This window comes from Bombus pyrosoma, linkage group LG7 (genome assembly GCF_014825855.1).
Source record: "Bombus pyrosoma isolate SC7728 linkage group LG7, ASM1482585v1, whole genome shotgun sequence".
NCBI lineage: Eukaryota > Metazoa > Arthropoda > Insecta > Hymenoptera > Apidae > Bombus > Bombus pyrosoma.
Window position 1 is genome coordinate 6360222 of NC_057776.1, and position 20318 is coordinate 6380539.

The following is a 20318-nucleotide window of genomic DNA, read 5'->3' on the forward strand; positions in this document are numbered from 1 at the left end:
TTTTATAAGATTTGTGAAATATTTATGTCATTTTAACGCGTACGTTTATGTCAATATTTAACACATATTTCCATACTATAACTCTTATAATTTTATCTATCTACGCAAGGGACACACCATTTTTCAGGGCACATGCGAACCCTAAAGAACCCGAAATGATTGAAAGCCGCTGTATTCCAGAGTGGACAAATGTGAAGATATGAACAACAGATGACACCGTCGCATACATACATACAGAAGAATAAGGAAAGAAAATAAGAAGCAGAAAAGAAAGAATAAAAAACAGAACTAATAATGCAGTTATGACGGACACGCAATAGCGAGCAACCAATCGGATAACGAGCACGAGTACAGAGGCAATTACCTTCTTCTTTCGAAGAGTGACTTTTAGTCCGTCCACCGATACCTCCAGCGTCACTTTCTTCTTTTTGATCCCTTTGGCCTTGAACTCGTACTGAGGACAGAATAAGGCTGAAATAAACGAACCAACTCTGGCCCGCGGGAGCGTCCTCGCGGTTAATTAGAGATTATGCGAACTCACGCGGATTCTTCGCATCGCCGCCACGATCTCCACTCGGCTGGTCGGTCGAGGAACCTCCATAGAGCCGATGAACTACAGACAAACGTATAAAAGAGAAGGAATTAGAGACAGACTGGCTTTCTTATTACTCGTTGCTTTCCATACCACCGACTAGCAGTTATTGACTTACCTCCACCAGTTCTGCCATGTTGATTCAAATAATGAATGTATTTGATCAAAAGGTGGTTTTTAGAAAAATGACATTTAATATTTAACAACCAAGCATCGATATACGTCCAAAATGTTATATGAAAATAAAGTTATTCAATTATTCAAACAATAATTAGTTCGGATAATAATCAAGATCCTAATGTAAGTTGAATTGAATATATGTAATTGTTCTTTCTTATGAAGTGTAGAAAATTGTAAACTGAACTATTCTATACCTGCTATAAAGAACAATTTTATCTTAATTCTGAAATATAACGATAGCAATTATAAATGTTTAATTCTATTTTAATCGGAAATTTCTATTCTGATTGAAACAGAATAAAAAGCGGATTATTAGACATGGTAGTGAACATCTGATTTCTACCAATGTTTTGAGAACGCTAAAACAGCTCGACTTGCCGGGGGTTACCAACTAAAGATCAAAGGCAGATAACCGGAAATAGGTTCGCTAAATGCAGTGACGCGCTTCGTCTTGGCCAGTGATTTATCAGAATAAATCGTGAATAAATCGTTCTGTTGTAGCTCGGTTATTGATGTACGATGGAACACCAAGAGATTAATAAAAATTAATAGATCAAAAAGAAAAAAATAAATATTTTCTTTGATTTTTCATCGACTCTAACGAGATCAAAGAACAGATTCCTCCGTTATGAAATAAGTAAACTAAACAGTTCTGGAGGTTTCAAAATGAAAACGAAAGAGGAAAGTTATTTGAATTACGTAACAAATACACCATAGAACCACTTCACGTAGTATTGGGAATAAAAACTGTCCTGGAAGTCTTAATATTTGCACATACAGAAAAATAATGTCCTTTTCTATATTAAACGACACATATAATAATTCCTCAAGATAAACATAATTTTCAATTTTTTAACTTTTCAATCCCGTATATCTTAAAAATATAATTGTGTTTTTACAGGGTATTTCAAAGTCGGTACAAGGTCAATACAACTCTCAGTATAACTTGTTCTTTTTGATATCCTATAACTTTTCTGTCTTTTATAATTTCTGAGATTTTTTTATATCTATTTAAACTGTATACCCTATATAGAATGCATAGATCGTACACGAGGACGCGCTGAACGCGACCAAGCGGCCGCATTTAGAATTTCCCCATTGAAACGATGACCTGGCCACGTGTTCTTAATGCACACGTGGTCATCCCCACACACGCCACAAGAAACGATCGAATTTCTCGAATTCGCGATTGATCGCGAGCGCAACGCGGTGAATCGGCCGTTCTTCGCAGTATTTTAAATATTTTAACAGCTGCGCTGCGCCGGCAAGCAATTCTTCGTAAGTGGTGTTTCTATTCCGTAGGTGACAAAGCTAGTATAGATGTACATATAGGAAGTATTATGAGAAATTCAAATGCGACTGTAAGAAATGAATTAGGGACTATGAAAACTTGTGCAGCAGAAATAATTAAATTAAGAAAGAATTTAATTGAAAAAGAATTTAATTAATAGAAATTAATAATAATAAAAATTTGTAAGTTGATTAATAGATTTTTACAGTTGAATTATTCTATTAAACTACATTTCTAAATTATTATTGTTATTCGATAGAGATTATTCTTTTGATTATTTGGAATTTACTAGAACCTAAATACATACAGCGAATAGAAAGTAATCTAGAAGTTCAGTAACCTTTAATATAGAAAACATTTAATATAAGAGAATATGATTGATCTGCATAGCCTAAGTTTTACGCATAAATAATAAAAATTAATAATCTGAATCGAACATTATATGCTATTAAAAAATTCAGAAAATGTTCGAGAAGAGGGTAGAAAATGCATTCCATATTAAAGTGAAAAACACATAGGGGTGGAGATAAGGTATAATGTATCTATGATCGGGCCGTGACCAAGTTTCCCGGATATTCGTACCGCATGAAAGAAACGCAACGCGAACGTCTTTGCCAAGAGGATCAACCGTGTCTAAAATTATTGTGACTTTACTAGGGCGAAAAATTTCTCCGGAAAAGTGGGACGCACTCAGCGAAATGTATTTTGATTTTTGTATTCTGAATCCTTGTTAACAATACACTAAACTATAGTCACAGTGAAGTATATTATAATACCAAGGAAAAATAAAATATGTAGTAAAGTAAAAAAATTCGTATAAAAATTAAATTATAATAAAGAAATGTTGCATATATAATAATTATAATAAAAGAAATTTTTTACTGAGATTTTTTCAAAGAATTGATTTATCGAATTATTAACTTTGCTGAATGCATTGTGCAAGATTGAATTTAAATGCTTAGAGATCCGAAGACGGCTTTGAAGGATGTTATATTTCTCATCGTTCAAAATTCGAAGTAAATCGTATACATATATCCAGAAAAATCTGGACTTAGGAAAACGAAGATTAATCGCTAGGAAGTAAACTCTAGTAAATCCAACGAGAAGACAGCGTTAGTAAAATCGGGCTCGTTCGACCTACATTGAAACCGTACGAGAAAAAGAAAAAACATGTATTAAAGGGGACAATGTAAAATTTAATAAGACAAAAAAAAATAATAAACGTAAAAGATCTGACTCAAAAATGAATTTTTATAAAATACATCATTGTTTGGTGAAATACAGTTACAGAAACAAAATTTGAAAAAGAATCAAGGAAATTGAATTGTAAAAAGATATTCAGAAAATACAACCATCAGTTAGAATAAAACAAAAATTTAGAGAAAAGAAAAAAGATAATACACACTAAAAAAATGATAGATTCTAAAGAGGATTTTATTCAAAATATTGTGAAGCCACTTCCATCAGTTTCATATGAAAGAACGCATCTTGAGAGAGAAGAGAAGAAAACAAACAATAAAAAAATATTTGCACGAGTTCAAAAATGAAAAAAAACAAACGGAAAGGAACAATAAAAAGAACTTATATTCCAGCTCTGCATAAGTGAAAATAAATATTAGAACCAAGAATCCTAATTTAGATCCAATCCCACGAAAATGGAGAAAGAAAAATGATTACCTTATCCCTTATAATATGATAATTACATTGCAGTACATTTGCATATAAAAAGGAGAAACTACAATTGCTTTCTCACCTTAATTTTCAATAAATACAATACGATAAATAATACAATAAATAAAAGTATTATACTGACACATACAATATAGACTATGAATTTTTATGCATTTATAGGAAAGTAGAATAGCAAAATTGCACAAAATGTACATAGTATGAAAAAATATATAAATCCTTTCCGTAATATGTATTTGGTAGATAAATTTTCTGTGGACGTTCTAGCATCTTAATTATATTCTCGAAAATGCGAATTTGCCTAAGGGAAATAAAACTTGAAAATGTAATGTACATGAAAAAATATACAGACATGTGACTTGCAAGTCACATGGCATTTAGCAGAGAGTTAGTGGGCCTGCTCTAGGGGACCACATCGGCGCTGGAACACAGCGCGGAAAGCCAAACGTCACTGAGAGAGAAACGGCTGAAGAACGACGCGAATAGCTTCGGTGCGACGTTCCCTCGCAAAGTGACCGCTTTACGGTGCGGCTTTACGAGCTTACGAGCTTACGAACGCGAAAGCTTTAACCTTTCTGAGAAACGAACGCGCAGCGCTCGAATAAACACGTGCACAATGACGTCACCGTCCTGTTTCTCCCCGCTTGTGTACCGTAACCAAAAATATTCGCTCTGTCGCGTTGTTGTCGCGATTGTTGCAGTTAGTAGGTAGTCATCGATTAAACACCTAAGTTTCTTCACTTTTTCTTACAGTTGCCGATGATTTATAGAGGTTATAGGTTGTTTCATAACCGTGTACTGTTCAAAGAAGTGAATGAATATTGATTTTTAGTCCTATCACCTGTCGCTAAGACTACTATGGGACTTAATTGTACATAATTGTTTCTTTATATGAATCATTACTACAATAATTACCTGGATTTGATCAATGTCATTTTTCGTGCTGCGAGCGGGAGTAAAGTCACGTGACTTGTGAGGGATACATTGAAATGAAGCGTAGGCGTATTGGGACCGATTTGTGTGTTAAGAGAATATAGTAGTATATAATCTATATATACTATGTGTATAAACCCAAATGGGCCTTGATATATATTGATTAATAAAATAAGTATTTTCTTCTATGATTGGATTAATTATATTAAAATTGCATAAATATGTTTTAGAATGATATTTATATAAAGACACTATACTTATAAGCCAATATATAATATATATAAAGCCTCTATTATACTATGCGTATCTCAATTTTTATTTCAGCAATATAAAACTTTTAAAAGAAAAATCTATTAACAAATTTGTAACGATTGCGCACCCTATTCTTGAGTTGCAATTATTAATGGAAGAAACAGTAACAATATTTTAAAAAATAAGAAAAGAATTCAATATTAATTTACATCTAACGGATATTGAAAATCCAAATATGTAATATTCTTATTTAGATTATTTTTGAATTGTTTTAACTGTTCTATGAAAATTATAATACTGGTGGTTGTTTCAGCGACTTTGTTTTTTGTAAATCACCCCGTATATTCTCAACAAACAGATTAATCGCTTCCGTAACGGCGTAACGGAATGATACACTTTTCAGTTTCTTGGAAACACTTGCGGTTTTATGCGGCCATTCGAACGGCCCGAATTGTGCAGTAAATTACAGCGTCACTCGTCAAGTATTTCGGGAAAGCGGGACCAACGTGAATGGCTTCATGGTACAATTGGAAAGCGCCAGAGAACGGAACTTCAGTCACTCACATGATATAGCTACACTAGTATAAACTGCAAGCCCAAAAACTAAATTATATATTACAAAAAAATTGTATTAGGTTGTCCGAAAAGTGTATTTCTTTTACAGACGCGTCTTTTGCAACAACGCATCTTTATACAAACATGAAACCTAATCTGTCGAACGTTGTAATCTTTATCTTGATAGAACAAAATGGATCATACGTAATTCGATAAAATAATACAAAACGGAAAATGTTGTGCATCCATTATTTCCTTATAAAACGAAAGAAACTTTTCGAACGACCTAATGGTATCTAACAAAATTTATGAATCCATAATTTATTTAATTTTGATATACTATAAAATACGTGAATTATTTTATCAAATGTGATACAATAAAATGTCCACAATATTAAAAATAAAAAATATTGCAATCAATATTTAAGGAAGTTTTATCCTGACAACCAAACTTTATTAATCTAAAATCAAAATTTATGAATCTATACTTTATTCAATTTTCATATGAAATACATACATTATTCTTCCAAATGTACTATGACAAAATTTACTCGATATTAAATGTAAACGAATATTACCAGTATTAACAAAAATATCCTGATAGCAAAAATCATCACAATTAATAGTTTCAACCGAAATAAAAAACCAAAATATTCGCGCTGTTTGATAAAGAAACAAATAGAAGACCATACAATTTTACCGTTTCGTGTATTCTACGATCGGACATAATCCAGATATCCGTTAGACAGCTGTTGTTTCCATTCTCATTTCAGCACTTTTCTTCACCGATCATGTTTCGAAGGTTTAACGTTTGCCTCCCGCGAAATAACTGTCCCCTTCCGATGTTATAGTTGTAATAACCGCTAGTGTTCAGAAGACAACGCGGCATTCCCCAGAAATTACGCCTTATTGACATGATAAAGTTGGTTACTGTTACTACCTTTGCTACGATTTTCTCGGAACTCACTTAAAATGGAAAGATCGTTGGCGCGTGACTGGACCACGCTGTGTTCTCATTGAAAACTCGAGCTTTTACGATGTGAATAATGGAGCTACAAATTGAAATACATCCTTAATTATATCCGTAATTTAAAATAATAGTTACAGGTATTGTGAGTAATTGAACAGTTTCAATCTTAGAAATGGTAAATTGAGAAAGGAAAGTTTTGCACTATGAGATATTCGATACAAAGGATGTCTAAAATTGTGAAAGCCGATATGAATGTCCTTTAAGGTTATGTGACGTGGTACAGTAGCCTTCCTGATATAGCGAGGTCTTAAATTAAAACATCCACTAGCAATAATAATGAATATAGTGAATTCCACGGTTGCATATAATGATTTGTGTTTTTCAATAAAGATTAAACTAAGCTTTGGTATGCTACATGAGGTTATGATTTTTATCTTATCGAGTTTCTAGCAGTTCTACATTCGAAGAGTTTAAAATGTAAACTTCGTCTGCTGATCGATTTTAAGACCTCGACATATATAGTATCTACAGGGAAGGTTATGTCAAGAATTCTTATTTGATAGGATATGATAAACGTGATCTATAATCTATACGAACGAATAACTCAGGTGGTGCTAACCTAAGATTCTACGACCAGAAAGAAACCTTTCTAGAGTTAAATAACATAAGACAGATAAGTAACTACAAAATGATGAAACTCAACTGGTGGCATCACGATATTACGTATTTCCGAATCAGGAAACTCAAAATCGAGGGATACAATTATGTCTTCATAAAATCTTATAGTAGTAATTTAAGTCCTATCATCCTAATATTTCTTAAATCAAGATTTAGATCTGATCCAAACTACATAATCTTAGAATTTTCCAGCCTAAAGTTCCACGATACTGAATTGTTCTAACACAAATCCCACAACTTCATATTCTTCGAATTTAAGGTCCTGCGATCTTAGAATTGCTCTCCTGGATATCAAATCTTTCGAATATTCATAAATTTCAATAATTCAGGAGTAGTGAAAATCATTTTTTACTTTTTAAAATGCATAAACCTCAATACATTATCATCATTCTTAAAGAAATTTATAATGAAACGTTATACACGTAATATACCAGTTTCTTTAGAGTCACGTGGGGACCTGGAATTTGCCTGGGGATGCGAATACGAGTGGGAGAAGCTCAACGGCTCGCAAGTTCTCGTTTGGGCGGTGGGCAGCCGCTGGCTGTGAAAATCGGAAAGCGTTTAATATTTGATTACCTTGGCGTGGAAGACAATTCCACGGTGGAACGCCTCCTCACTATGCAGTGGTATCCTCGTGTCGTACTCGTCATTATGCACGAGATTGTATTGCTTCTTAGAGGGCATGCTTGGCCCAGCTTCATTCGATTATGCTCGTCCAGTCTCGCTGAAACATTATATCAAATATTATCGTTTGACATCATCGTTCCTTCACTCACAAAATTTTTATTGAAAAAAATAAAGATCCTGTTAACCGTGTCATGATCATTTTCGCCTTTTCCTTCTTATTTTAGCACCCTCTTTATCTTCCTACGTTTACAGACTAAGATTAAGTTGAGAAACATTGTTCTCTCACGTACATATTTTTCACGACTTAAAACCTGCCTGTCCAAACGATCATAAAAAAAAATTATTTGGAGACGCTGTTGCTTACGACTTACTGCTGTTGGATTCTTTTTTGGCGATTATGTTTTCCATTTTAGAGATGTTAAATAGGTAACTTTTAATTAAATGAAACTTTATGAAACGCATTTTATGAAAAATATAGATTTGGAACGCTCTTTAGTAATCTTCTAGAACCGGAATTTAGTTTCCAAGAAAAAGAAACGGTAATCAATTACAATCAATTAACTGTTAGTCTGAAATGTGGTAACTAGTAAATGTGTTAACTGTAACAAATAGATTATTTAGTTTCAACATAATGGTATACTAATAAAATAATATAATGATTTGGTGATATGCAATGAATTACCACGTTTCGTTGTAAATCTTGTGGATTAATTCTACTATAATCTTTGAAATTCTTCTAATCTGTCGTAACTCCTCTACCAAAAATTTTTCCAAAGAACTTCCTGATTTCTAGAAAAACAAACTTTAGTATAAGTTTGAAATAAAAGGTAAGGTGAGCAGAAGAACTATATTACGTCATATGATCAATACTATATCATGTGTATTTATATGAAAATCTGTATATACGAGGTACCAGACATTTATCATTGCCTACGGAAGCAGGAATGTTTGCAACCACCGAGTCACAGATTTTCAGCCTGCTGACTAACGGACAGGAAACTGACTAAGCTTGGATAGGAAATCGATGTCGGAAGATTTGTACGTAGCAACCACCCTATTAATCTCTCTGATATTCGATTTAAAGGTAAAAATTCATGGATGAGATAGGTTTTCGACTATATATCGAATAGATTAGTTCGACTGACGACAAGAATAACCTAACCCAGAATAAAAAATGTGGGTCAACTTTGTGCTTCGACTTTCAACTGGTTATGACTAGGATCATTCCACATTTCGATGTCAAATGTTTACTTTGTAGCGATAATATGGAGAGTGTTGTACAGTATCCGGACTGCAAAATATTCGGCCAAAATGACACTCTTTAGGGGTTTTCGAGATCGTTGAAGCTGAAAATAAGAGTCGCCCTTCACAGAAATAAGGTGTAATAAGGTGTAATACTGCGTATGCATTTGACTCGTGAGTATTGAATTAGGTTGGAGTTATTTTTTATTTTCCGGCCGCCGCCGTTAAACCGTGATCATACAAAGAACAGTAAGTCGTTGTTTTGTATGATCACGGTCTTACGCGAATTTCTACAGCGAAGATTTTTGTCGTCCATATGTTCATAAGGCCGAATTTCAAACACAGTTCATTTCCGTGAAGAATGACGCCCATCTTCGACTTTAGCGGCCTAAAATACCGCCGAAAAGACATACTATACTTTAACCGGATACTATACTTTATTCTTTTTATTTCCCGATATAGCTGTTATAGATTTTATAATTCTGTGATTTGTTTTATAATCTACATACATTTGCAATAAAAGTGCAATAACAAATTGAAATGTGAAATACATGAGTCATAATTAACCCAACCTTCACGACATGAAAGTTCAATAAGAGTAAGATTAGAAAATAAAAAATCAAGTATTACAGCCAGGTTACTAAATTAAAATAATAAAATAAATAGTTGTACATAAGTAACTAAACTTCTCTTTCTATTTTCGATTCTTAAATCCAAGCCTGCCAACATCACACCAGGTGCTCCACCATAATAATCTAGCCGCAATAAATCACCTTGATAAATTCACCTTGAGTATATCAGATTGCTCACCACTGTAAGCCTTCACCGTACTTTTATTCTTTCCACGTTATCGAGCCTTGATTACTTTCTGAAAATAGTACATATAATCTCTATTTAAGGCCTGGGATTTCAAAAAGAAAGAAAGATCGAACCTGTACATCCACGTGCTGCAACTGGTACCGCGTTCAAGGTCAGTCGTGAGCATAGCTGACGCACGGCTGACGTTTTCTGATCGAGCTGTGTACCAGGTCGAACAAAAAGGCTCCTCGAAGCCTCAAGATAGCATCGAGGCCGAGAATAAGCGCCGATTTCCTGTGCCCGCGTTCAATGCACGAATCCCACCGATTCGTCCTCTCTCATTCATGGTGGAGAAGTGCCAGGTGGTCGGTCCTTTATCATAAAAGCTAACCCTCAAATTTTTTTTTTTAATCTGTATGCGCGTGTTTTGGTATTATTAGATTTATGGGAAATAAATTCCTAATTTAGATCGAATGGAACGGATATAGATTAAGTATGTTACTGTGATGCTAATTTTTTATCATTTGTTACTTAACTTAGAAAAGCTTTCAAGTGTAAAAGATTAATATTTATGTACGCCATTGATTGATTAAAAAATTAATTTACGTTCCTTGTATTTGTATTATTATGAGGAGAATTCTACATTATTTATCCCGAGAGTGTATAACCCTCGTATGTTTTCGTATTATTAGATTGGTGTAAAATAAATACCTAACCTAGATCGGTTGTAATGGATTATAGGTTAACTATGTTACTGTAATGAGAACTTTTTATTATTTATTATTTAATTTTCAATAATACCGTTAGAGAGCCTTTCGAGCGTAAAAGATTAATTTTTGTAATGATGTTATCTCAAAATCAAAAGTTACTTTATTAAAAAAAATATCGTTGAGCAAATAATAAATTGCCTCTTCTATCTCGTCTCTCTCAAATTCTAACAATAAGATCATTCTTGAAACGCAACAAAACTTGTCAAGATTAATCTCAGTCTTCATTGAAAAGCCTTTTCAAGGGGAGAAAAATGGTGCGAATTCAAGAACACGATTTTCTTTTGTTAAATTTAAGTCGCCTAAAATTAAAAGAGGTTGTTAACCTCTAACGAAACTATGCACGTAGCATGTAAAGCATGAAAATCATCATCTACTGCAAAAAAAAATTTTTTAATTTATAAAATTAAAAAATTCGGTCTAAAAAATTCTGAAATTCAAATACCAAAATATCATCGACTAGCTAAGTGTTAAATTATTTATATATTAACAATAGAAAAGAAGTAGAAGTCCTTAACAATAATCCTTACACAGTGGTTCATAAAAGTATTTGAATATTTACCATGAAAAGCTTTTATGTATATATATGTGTATACAACACATCGAAAACCCCAATAAATCCAATTTCAGTAGTTTACACTCGAACCCTCCCGTATATTCTCCCTTAATAAACCTTTAATAAATGTAAACCGCACACTTGTATTCCGAACAACCCCAACCTTTTAACAACGCAGCACAGCTTAAGCAAAAAGGATACACAGAGTTCATGAAAATTACAGTACGTTGGAGGGTTGCGAGGAATCCTAAGATCCTCTTGCGTGAGAATCGAGAAATAAAACCTCGAGGAGCGAAACAACTTTACTTTACAGAGTAAATGAGATAGAAAAAGAAAGGAACAGGGAGAAGAGTGAAAAAGGCAGAGAAGTGTTCTATATCAATCGTACTTGGCAAGATTTTATCGTGACGGTGATTCCATTAGTCCCTTGCGAAAACAGAATTACTTTCGACTTCAACTCTTCTGCACGAATTACATTCCCTGGCACGTGCAGTGTGTTGCATTTAACCTACGGCTGAAGATAACGAAAATATTATATAAAATAACATACTAAAATCAGGCACGAATTAGTGGAGAATTACATTCCTTGTATTTCTCGTTATTCAAGAAATATACATTTCATATTACAAATATAAGGAGTGAATTATCTTAAGAAAAATTAAGAAAGCAATTGTATCTTAAAAATGCATATTATACAATTTTCAATATAACCTATTACAAAATAAATTTTCTTTCATATTTACTTAAACTTATTGCATTTTAACATTTTTAACCCCCTCCTAATACCTTTATAAAAATCGACTATCCTTCAAAGATTGTTTTAAAAGCTTTAGTCTGTCCTGAGTACTCCTAATTAAAATACATATACAACAGTATAATAATGTGTGTATAGATATAAAAATTGACAAGTATGAAATGTTATATCAGAAGGATATAACAGGGAAATTAAAGAAGATGGCGAAAGGGAATGAATATATCGATTGAATTTGTGATTCATGTCCAAGATGATTCATTTCAACAAGTAAGAGGAACACACATGCAGAACTTACAGATGTCACGTGTGAATCGAAATGGAAGAATTGACTGCAAAAGAGGAATCAAAAAAGTTGAACAAATTCGTTAAAGCTTTCTCGTACAATATTATTAGATAAAAGGAATAAAAAATAATTCTAGGTTATCTGCATTATTTTTATCCCTACACTAGCCTCAATATTCAATAAAACTATCTTTAACACTTATTACTTATTTATCATGACTATTCATACTATATATTAACATTTTGCTAAATATACTTACATATACAGTAAATATCTCGTAACATTTACATACATTTCATTACTCATTACATTGCTAATGAAGTTCCAAAATCTTTTATATAACACGTATAATATATACACAAAAGTTTCCTTCAATGATTCCCTGTGTATGATGATAATTCTTTGATCCCACCCGTTATAGGAAGCCTTGGAAACCATGGGTACGAGATGGAGGGGGATTAGAACGAAGATGCGAGAGAGCAAAGGTAAAGAAGAGACGATAGATGGGAACCTTATATCAGAGGGACAAGTCGTAGCTGGATTTATTCTTCGAACTAGAATTCACGACGATCGGTTCACCGGGTCCATTCGTAAACGAATTCTCGGACCACGTAGTAAGGTCATCCAACGATTTTGTTACACCATGCGGCAGCTGCGGTTTTATCCGCCTTCGTATCTTTCCATGACCGTTGCGGAACATGTACATATATACCTACATGTATACTTGATTCCTTAACCGAATCTGTGAAGCATGAAAAAGCTAATTGATCAAAGTATTTTATTGCATTAATGAAACGCGTGTAGAATGCTATTACAAAGTAAACGGCTAAAGTGAGGGAAAAATGTTATAGAGACACTAATTACGTTAAAGTAGATGGCGCTAGTGTTTCTTGGTATATTTATAGGATCTGAAATATTGGAATGTAGAAGAGAAGTATTTCCTGCTTCCTCGAAGGTATTTCAAGCATGCTATGAAAAATGTGAAAAGAGGTTTTATGAATAACAAGTATGGATAAAAGGCGGAATAGGAAGCAATTTTAGTACATCCGTTTTAACGCCAACTGATATCCATGGAATCATGAGCGACGAAGAAAAAGAACAGTAATGTTTCTGACATCATCGCAGTCCAGAAAGTAATATTTCCTGGTAAAAGAGTGGCTAAGCTTATTCCTTAGGGGAAAACGATTGGATCTCGATACAATATTTGCTAAATAGAATGCCTACTCAGATTCTACAGATAAAGAAGAATAAATAAATTTCAAAATTTATTAAATATTACTAAATTTTTCTTTTATCTATACATTTATTAAACTTTGCTAATTTATATTCTTCTGTTTAAGATACTACTTAAGATCTGTTAATTGTGATCGTAGGAACCCATAGCTGTATAAGTACATAAAACCGTAATGTTTAATTTTCATTGCTCGTATCTCTATCAGTTGAAATTAGACATGCTTCTATACAAGAAATCTGAATTGCTTTACGAAGAAAACACAATTTGCATTCAATGCCCATACTCTTTCTTGGTATCATAGCGAACATCTGCCGTGAATGAACATTTAATGCACATAAATAATTCCTAGAAAGTTACGGGTTCGTTATAGACATGGAAAATCATTAAGTACTGTTCGATTTATGTTTAATAAGCTAGACTTGAGCATATTGATTGCGAAAAACGGAATTAATATATGAAAGCAAACCCGTTGACCTTATACGTAAAAATAAGTATAAGAGAAATAAATTCAAAGAAGTTAGTCAAGTTTAGTATATTCAGCAATATTTGATTAAAAAGTTATATGTTAACATATTGAGAGAGAAAGAAAATTGGAATTAAAAAAAGGTACTAATATCTTGAAAGAAAAGAGGTTAAAAAATTAAAAAACTACTAAAAAAGAATACTAAGAGAACAAGAATACAGTCACTATACGTAAATCTTCCTCGAGAAATATACAAACAAAAAAAATGTCAATGATCAAAATTTAATTGTGTATGAAATATTTAAAAACGAATTCCTTAGTATGGCAAGCACTCGCCGACGGGTATAAAATGAATACAGTAGTTAATCTCTTGGAATGGATTAAATACGCCTTTAATATCGGTCGTGCATAAAAAATTACACAGTAAAAATCCTGAGAGAGTCGATTATTAAAGGGATAGGCGATTGCGTCTAAACGCAGAGTTCAAATACCGCCAGAGGATGCAACTTTTCTGCACACTTGAATTAAGGTGGCGTTCACACGAGCTCGATCAAACAAAGAGAAGGTTTTTGTAGCTACAACCTGCGTCCACCTATGGTGGCAATAACTATGGAACGGTAAACGCGCGCCGCATACTCATTTCACGATCCGTCTCTCTGATCTGTTTGTAATGCGACATCCATCGTGAATAGAATCTGAGAAGGAAACGCGCCTTAACGCGATCTTCCCGTCCAATTCCTTGATTTCTACACTGACGCACAATTACGACAGCTTTTCATTACTTTTTCAAAATAGCCACGACAAATTGTATGAAAAGATATTTTTTTATGATAAAATCAAGTCCTGTGGTTAAATTTCCTGCGGTTGTAAAATAACAATAATATTGGTAGTAATAATGAATAAATAATTATTTAAAATTATTATAATACATATTTGATTGTAATAATAGATAGTAATAAATGTAAGGAAAAATTTTTATTTTCCATTGTTAAAAGATGTCTTAAATTTGGGGGATTGTAAAAGAATCAATTTCAGTTCTATACTAAACTTCTATTAAAAGAATCAAGGTCTTTCTGTTTTATGAACCAAGATTTTAAATAACAACTGCGAATTCATAAAAAAGAGGAAGATGTACCGCTAAGAATATTAGATATATTAGCGTATCATAATAATAAAAAATTTTTCCCGACAAAAGATTATAAATTATATAATTTCTACCTATCACTCAGCGTACACTGTTTATAAATATTGCTCGAGCTCGCAGGTTGTGGAGACTCATTGGGAACTGAGTCAAAGTGAAGGATCTCATAATCTCATTTAGCCACCCCACGTGCTATTGAACGCGTTTTACGGCCTGTGAGCATGTATCCCGCTACTTTCGCACGAGTCGTTAATTTCAGTGCGAAATCCATCGGTTTTCGTGATTTACACCGCGGCGTCCCGATATACAGCTTCTCATTGGGTGTACGCCGCAGAACGAAAGCTGAAAACAAAACCGACGCGACGAAAACGATCTATGAGAAAATCTAACCTAATTTAGTATATTATGTACAATGTACAGTAGTATGTTGTGAACTGGCTATCTAAGTTCCTCCCTACATGTAGTCAATTAACTTACTACTCTAAATCTTTATTTAGAAAACAAATAAAGTTCGCCAATATACTATTAGTTCGTTCGATTTATAATTAAATATACGGAAAGTTGTTATCAATAAAGATATACCTCTCTGAACAATTGGCCACATAAGTCGTCACTTGTGGCCAATTAATGAGAAACATAGTTTAGGAAATAAATAAAGTTCGCGAATACAGTATTACGGCGTTCAATTTGTAATTAAGTACATCGGTAAAAATATACTTGTACAAATAATTATTGGTCACATAAATCCTCACCTGTGACCAATTAAAGAAACATTACTCCAAAGCATTCTCTAAAGCATTGTTCATAGAACAAATAAAATCAATAATATAAACAAAGTCCACCAACTTGTTACGTCGTTTAATTAATAACCAGATAATATACGGAGAATTTTCCCCATTAAAGAAAGATACTTTGATATTTTTCATACTTATTCCTGTATCATTATTGGTTATATTTATTTAATGTAATAAATCACTTTTTTCAATTAGTAAATAATTCATTTTCTCTATACTAAATACAAATAACTGAAGTTATATCACTTTCCATTAATAAAGCATTATAATAATACAGCTTCATGATACAATAAGTAGACTGCGGATTTTTATGCAGCTTCATATTTGCATGAATACGCATGAATACGGGTCTACGCAGAAATTTGATTTTCTTAAATTAAATATTATAAAGAATATTATTTTTCGGATATTTTATATATTTTTCTGTATCATATATGTTTTATGCATTTTTGTTCAAAAATCCACAGGCTAATGATAAGATAGCTAGAACAAGACGTCACAATATATCCACGCATAAAAATGTTACCTGTTAGCTGATTGGACGGTCGAAGCCGGATAGTCCTCATTAACCAATTCGATTCGCGTTCTCGGCAAGAACGACCGAGACACGGTCCTTGCCCGAAAATCGGCTCCCTTTGTGAATGCAGCTTAACGATGGAAGGCAGGCCAGTCAGCCAGGAGAAATATGCACACATTCAGGTCCCGCCGTTCGTGAAGGACCAACACCGATGCCCCATGCCGCGCGATCGTACACTAACACACACAACAGATCGCCGACCTCTCTCTTCTTGGAAACAGATGACAGAGTGACTCGGTCACCGTAACCCACCAGACGTCCCACGGGAACACCTTTATGTCTTTCGTGGTCTTATTCCACGCAATACGACCACTTGATCATTCTACGTGTATATCTTACGTGCCACTAGCATCCATTCCTACCATCTCTTCTCTCTTCTGCTTTTTCTTTCTTCTTTGTTTTTCTTCCTCTCCCTCGTTCCTCTTAACCCTCAACTATGTGTATCGTTGTAGTAGAGTTTTACTTATTTTCAAAGTATTTTATTTTATTTAATATTTTATATCTAAGATGAAAATAATTAATAATTTTTCTTGCATAAAAGTATACAATATCGAATAAAAATATAATATATGTATATTTTAATATTAAGAAATGTAACTTATTGTGGTCACCTACATGACCCACGGATAACAGTTAAGGACTAAATTCCTCTCTTCTTTTTACGGTGAACGTCAGAACTCTTAAGTCTCTTTGGTATGACGCGAACAGAGCTATGAAACCGCGTGCTAACTCGAACGGGGCTCAGAGAAAGGAAACGACGATGCATAAGTTCGCTGTAAATGCAGGCGAGATAACGAGGAAGGGATGAGGACAGAATATCATTCGAATCGCACCACTACTTTCGCATCGTCTTTTAATAACGTCGAGTGGTACCTTTCATACACCATGTTCGACTCACCACATTGTATCTCTCGTTCCTTGGTACTTTCTATGGAATTGGTTATCGATGAATATTTTGGAAGTCTAATAGTTCTTCATAACACTCACATTGTTCTTATTCTAGTTTTCGTTGTTCTGTCCCAAGGAATAAGCGCGCGCTTTGAATATACACCGTGCCCGCCGTGTATAATCGTGGTTCGTACAGCCCTCCGAGGACCGTGCAAATCACCCCCACCGTCAACGCAACCGGCATCACACTGAAAACCGGCTGGCTTGAATATTACTCTCGACTTCTCGAGTACGAAGCGGGAATGCGATCATGAAGTAACGCCATCTGAGAGAGAAACTACGAAACGTATTGTTAGTAGCGTCGGTATGATGGAAGTAGTTTGTGGTGCATATTCGATGAGCGTTTAAAAACGAATTACTAAGCATGAATAAAATAAACACAAAGCATGAATAAATAAAATAAATAGATAAAACATGAAGTAGGAAATTAGCAAACAATAAATTTAAATATTATTTGATATTAATATAGATATAAAGGTTCTCTTGCTGATACATAAAGTTATTATGTCACTTAAATATTATTGTAGCTTACACGTAGCAAATGAAAAGATATAGTTTTAAAACACGAAAATTTGAAATTTTGTGCAATATAAAATAGGAATAGGAAATAAATAAATATTAAAATACGAATTGATAGAAAATAGATCGTAACAAATTGGGATATGTGGTTATCTATCTAGCTTATAGTTTATGCTTCTTCAAGTATGAATACTATGAGCGTGGAGTTCAAAGTCATTTGTACAGTAGAAGTGTAGTCGACGGAGATGAGAAAATGAATACCGTTACATGTATCGCATCCGTCAATATTGCCGTTATAAAATATTGTATGTATTCTTTTGCTTTTCTTTTCTTTTAAAATAATCACAGTACAGTAATATAATTATTATAATAATTAAATTATATTTACTATTTAATTTATTTTAAAAGGTATTAGAGATAAATGTTTCCGTATATCTATTATTCACATGACTATCGTTTTGAATTTCAAATTTGATGTATTGCAAAGTACAATGTTACAAAAACTGAACATAATATATTACGTTTAAAAAGTCTAATTTTTATTTTTGCATATGAATAGGATAAATTTGTACTATACTGTTTGTACTTGTAACGACGTTTCCGATTTTTTGAAATTCAAATATATCTAGAAATATAAATTTTTCTTTTACAGGGGGAAAGAGAGATGAAACTTTAATCTTGCCAGTAAATGATTCCATTAGTGCTACCTTAGATACAGATCATGTAAAAATACAATTTATTTTTTATATCTAGCTAGACATATTATTATATCTAGTGAAATAATAAATGCAAATGGCATATTTTAATTTGATCCATTTTAAATTTTAGCTACACACAAAAACTACTGTAATGATCAGTCCAACTTTTAAAAAGGATCAGATCTGGTTAAATGGACAGTAAGTGTTACATAATTATCTACCATAGAGAAGTTGGGTATATTTTAAAAAAATTTTATAACTTTTTAGGGAAGAAGATATCAAGAATCCTAGATTGCAAAATTGTTTAACACAAAGTATGTAATTATATTAAAGAAATCTTGAAATCTTTTAAATAATAAAGCATACTATTTTAGTTAGGAAAAGGGCAGGAAATTCCAATCATATAGATCAATGGAAAATTCATATTTGTTCAGAAAATAATTTTCCAACTGCAGCTGGTTTAGCTTCTAGTGCAGCAGGATATGCTTGCCTTGTAGCAGCTCTTGCTAAACTATATCAAGTAGAGGTATTGCAAAGTTAACATAATTATAATCTTTATAATTCTATATGTTATATCTGTATAATTTTTACATATTTAGATATTGATTTCTAGGGTGACATTAGTTCAATAGCTCGTATTGGTTCTGGTTCAGCATGCCGAAGTGTTATGGGAGGTTTTGTAAGATGGTATATGGGTTCTGAATCAAATGGTGCTGACAGCATAGCAAAACAAATTGTGCCTGCCTCTCATTGGCCAGAAATGAGAATTTTAATATTAGTTGTGTGTATTAGTTTTAATTCTTATCTTATCTTATGTTTTATACTAAATGTATTTATGACTAAATATTCTGTATCAGGTAAATGATGCAAAGAAAAAAGTTTCCAGTTCAGTTGGAATGAAAAGAACCATGGAAACATCTGATCTTGTACAATACAGAATAAAACATGTTATTCCTGAGAGAATGAAGAGAATGGAACAGGCAATTGTAGAAAAAGATTTTAAAGTATTTGCTGAACATACAATGAAAGATTCAAATCAAATGCATGCAGTATGTTTGGATGCATATCCACCATTTGTTTATATGAATGATATTTCACATGCCATTGTTGATCTTGTTCATGCCTATAATGAAGCTGTGAATGAAGTAAAGGTATTGATATGAAACATCAATTTTTTCAACTTCAATTTATATATATTAATATTTTAATTAAATATGTTACTCATTTTAGGTTGCATATACTTTTGATGCAGGACCAAATGCAACTCTGTATCTCTTGGAAGAGAATGTTCCAGAATTTGTGGGAGTATTAGATCATTTCTACCCACCAGGAATTAATTTAGAAAACTACAGGAGAGGGTTACCTCTTAATGAAGTTATAGATTCGCCAGTAAATATTTTTTATTATTGTATAACAATTACATGTCACTTGATCTATGCCAAAATAAATGATTTTAAATTTGTTTTAGGAGCTATTTAATAACATTAATGCAAAAAAACAAGCACCAGAATCTCTTAAATATATTATTTACACTAAAGTTGGAAATGGTCCTAAGTATTTAGAGGATCCCAAAGATCATCTTTTAAACAAAGAAGGATTGCCTATTAGTTAAGTTACTAAAAATGGATTGTATTTCAATTATTTATTGAAAATGATTCTAATTCATTGTAATTTGTAGATGGATGCATTTATTATATAATGGAAAATGTATTCTTGTTCATATTATTTGGATATAGTTGTTGGCTGTATTATATTATTATATTATGTTATATTTTAT

General features: G+C 32.8%; 2 protein-coding genes across 3 annotated transcripts in view; one reads left to right on the forward strand and one right to left on the reverse strand.

Annotated features, from left to right (window-relative positions):
* Positions 1-17497, reverse strand: part of LOC122569705 (carboxyl-terminal PDZ ligand of neuronal nitric oxide synthase protein-like) — a 38853-nt gene extending 21356 nt beyond the window's left edge. Inside the window, exons 1-5 of one of the 2 annotated variants that reach the window (XM_043731162.1) lie at positions 17275-17497; positions 16326-16878; positions 7717-7864; positions 542-613; positions 365-454 (exon numbers count right to left, since the gene is read on the reverse strand). In XM_043731162.1, the coding sequence (XP_043587097.1) occupies positions 365-454; positions 542-613; positions 7717-7824 (270 nt within the window). In that variant the 5' untranslated portion in view covers positions 7825-7864; positions 16326-16878; positions 17275-17497. Of the gene's footprint in view, positions 1-364; positions 455-541; positions 614-7716; positions 7865-16325 lie in introns of both variants that reach the window. The other variant, XM_043731161.1, reaches the window with a different exon arrangement.
* A 514-nt stretch (positions 17498-18011) lies between these two features.
* LOC122569862 (diphosphomevalonate decarboxylase) lies at positions 18012-20294 on the forward strand. The gene is made up of 9 exons (XM_043731518.1): positions 18012-18148; positions 18496-18566; positions 18672-18739; positions 18809-18855; positions 18916-19067; positions 19155-19322; positions 19399-19692; positions 19772-19930; positions 20010-20294. Exons 1-9 carry the CDS (start codon positions 18097-18099, stop codon positions 20151-20153), a joined length of 1155 nt encoding a protein of 384 aa, XP_043587453.1. The 5' UTR covers positions 18012-18096; the 3' UTR covers positions 20154-20294.
* The last annotated feature ends 24 nt before the right edge of the window (positions 20295-20318 follow it).

Coding starts and splice junctions, on each gene's coding strand:
- LOC122569862 (XM_043731518.1), top strand. CDS start 18,097: ATGAATACCGTTACATGTATCGCATCCGTCAATATTGCCGTTATAAAA. Junction 18,567..18,671: donor CTACCTTAGATACAGATCAT/GTAAAAATACAA, acceptor TTTAAATTTTAG/CTACACACAAAAACTACTGT. Junction 19,931..20,009: donor ATGAAGTTATAGATTCGCCA/GTAAATATTTTT, acceptor AATTTGTTTTAG/GAGCTATTTAATAACATTAA.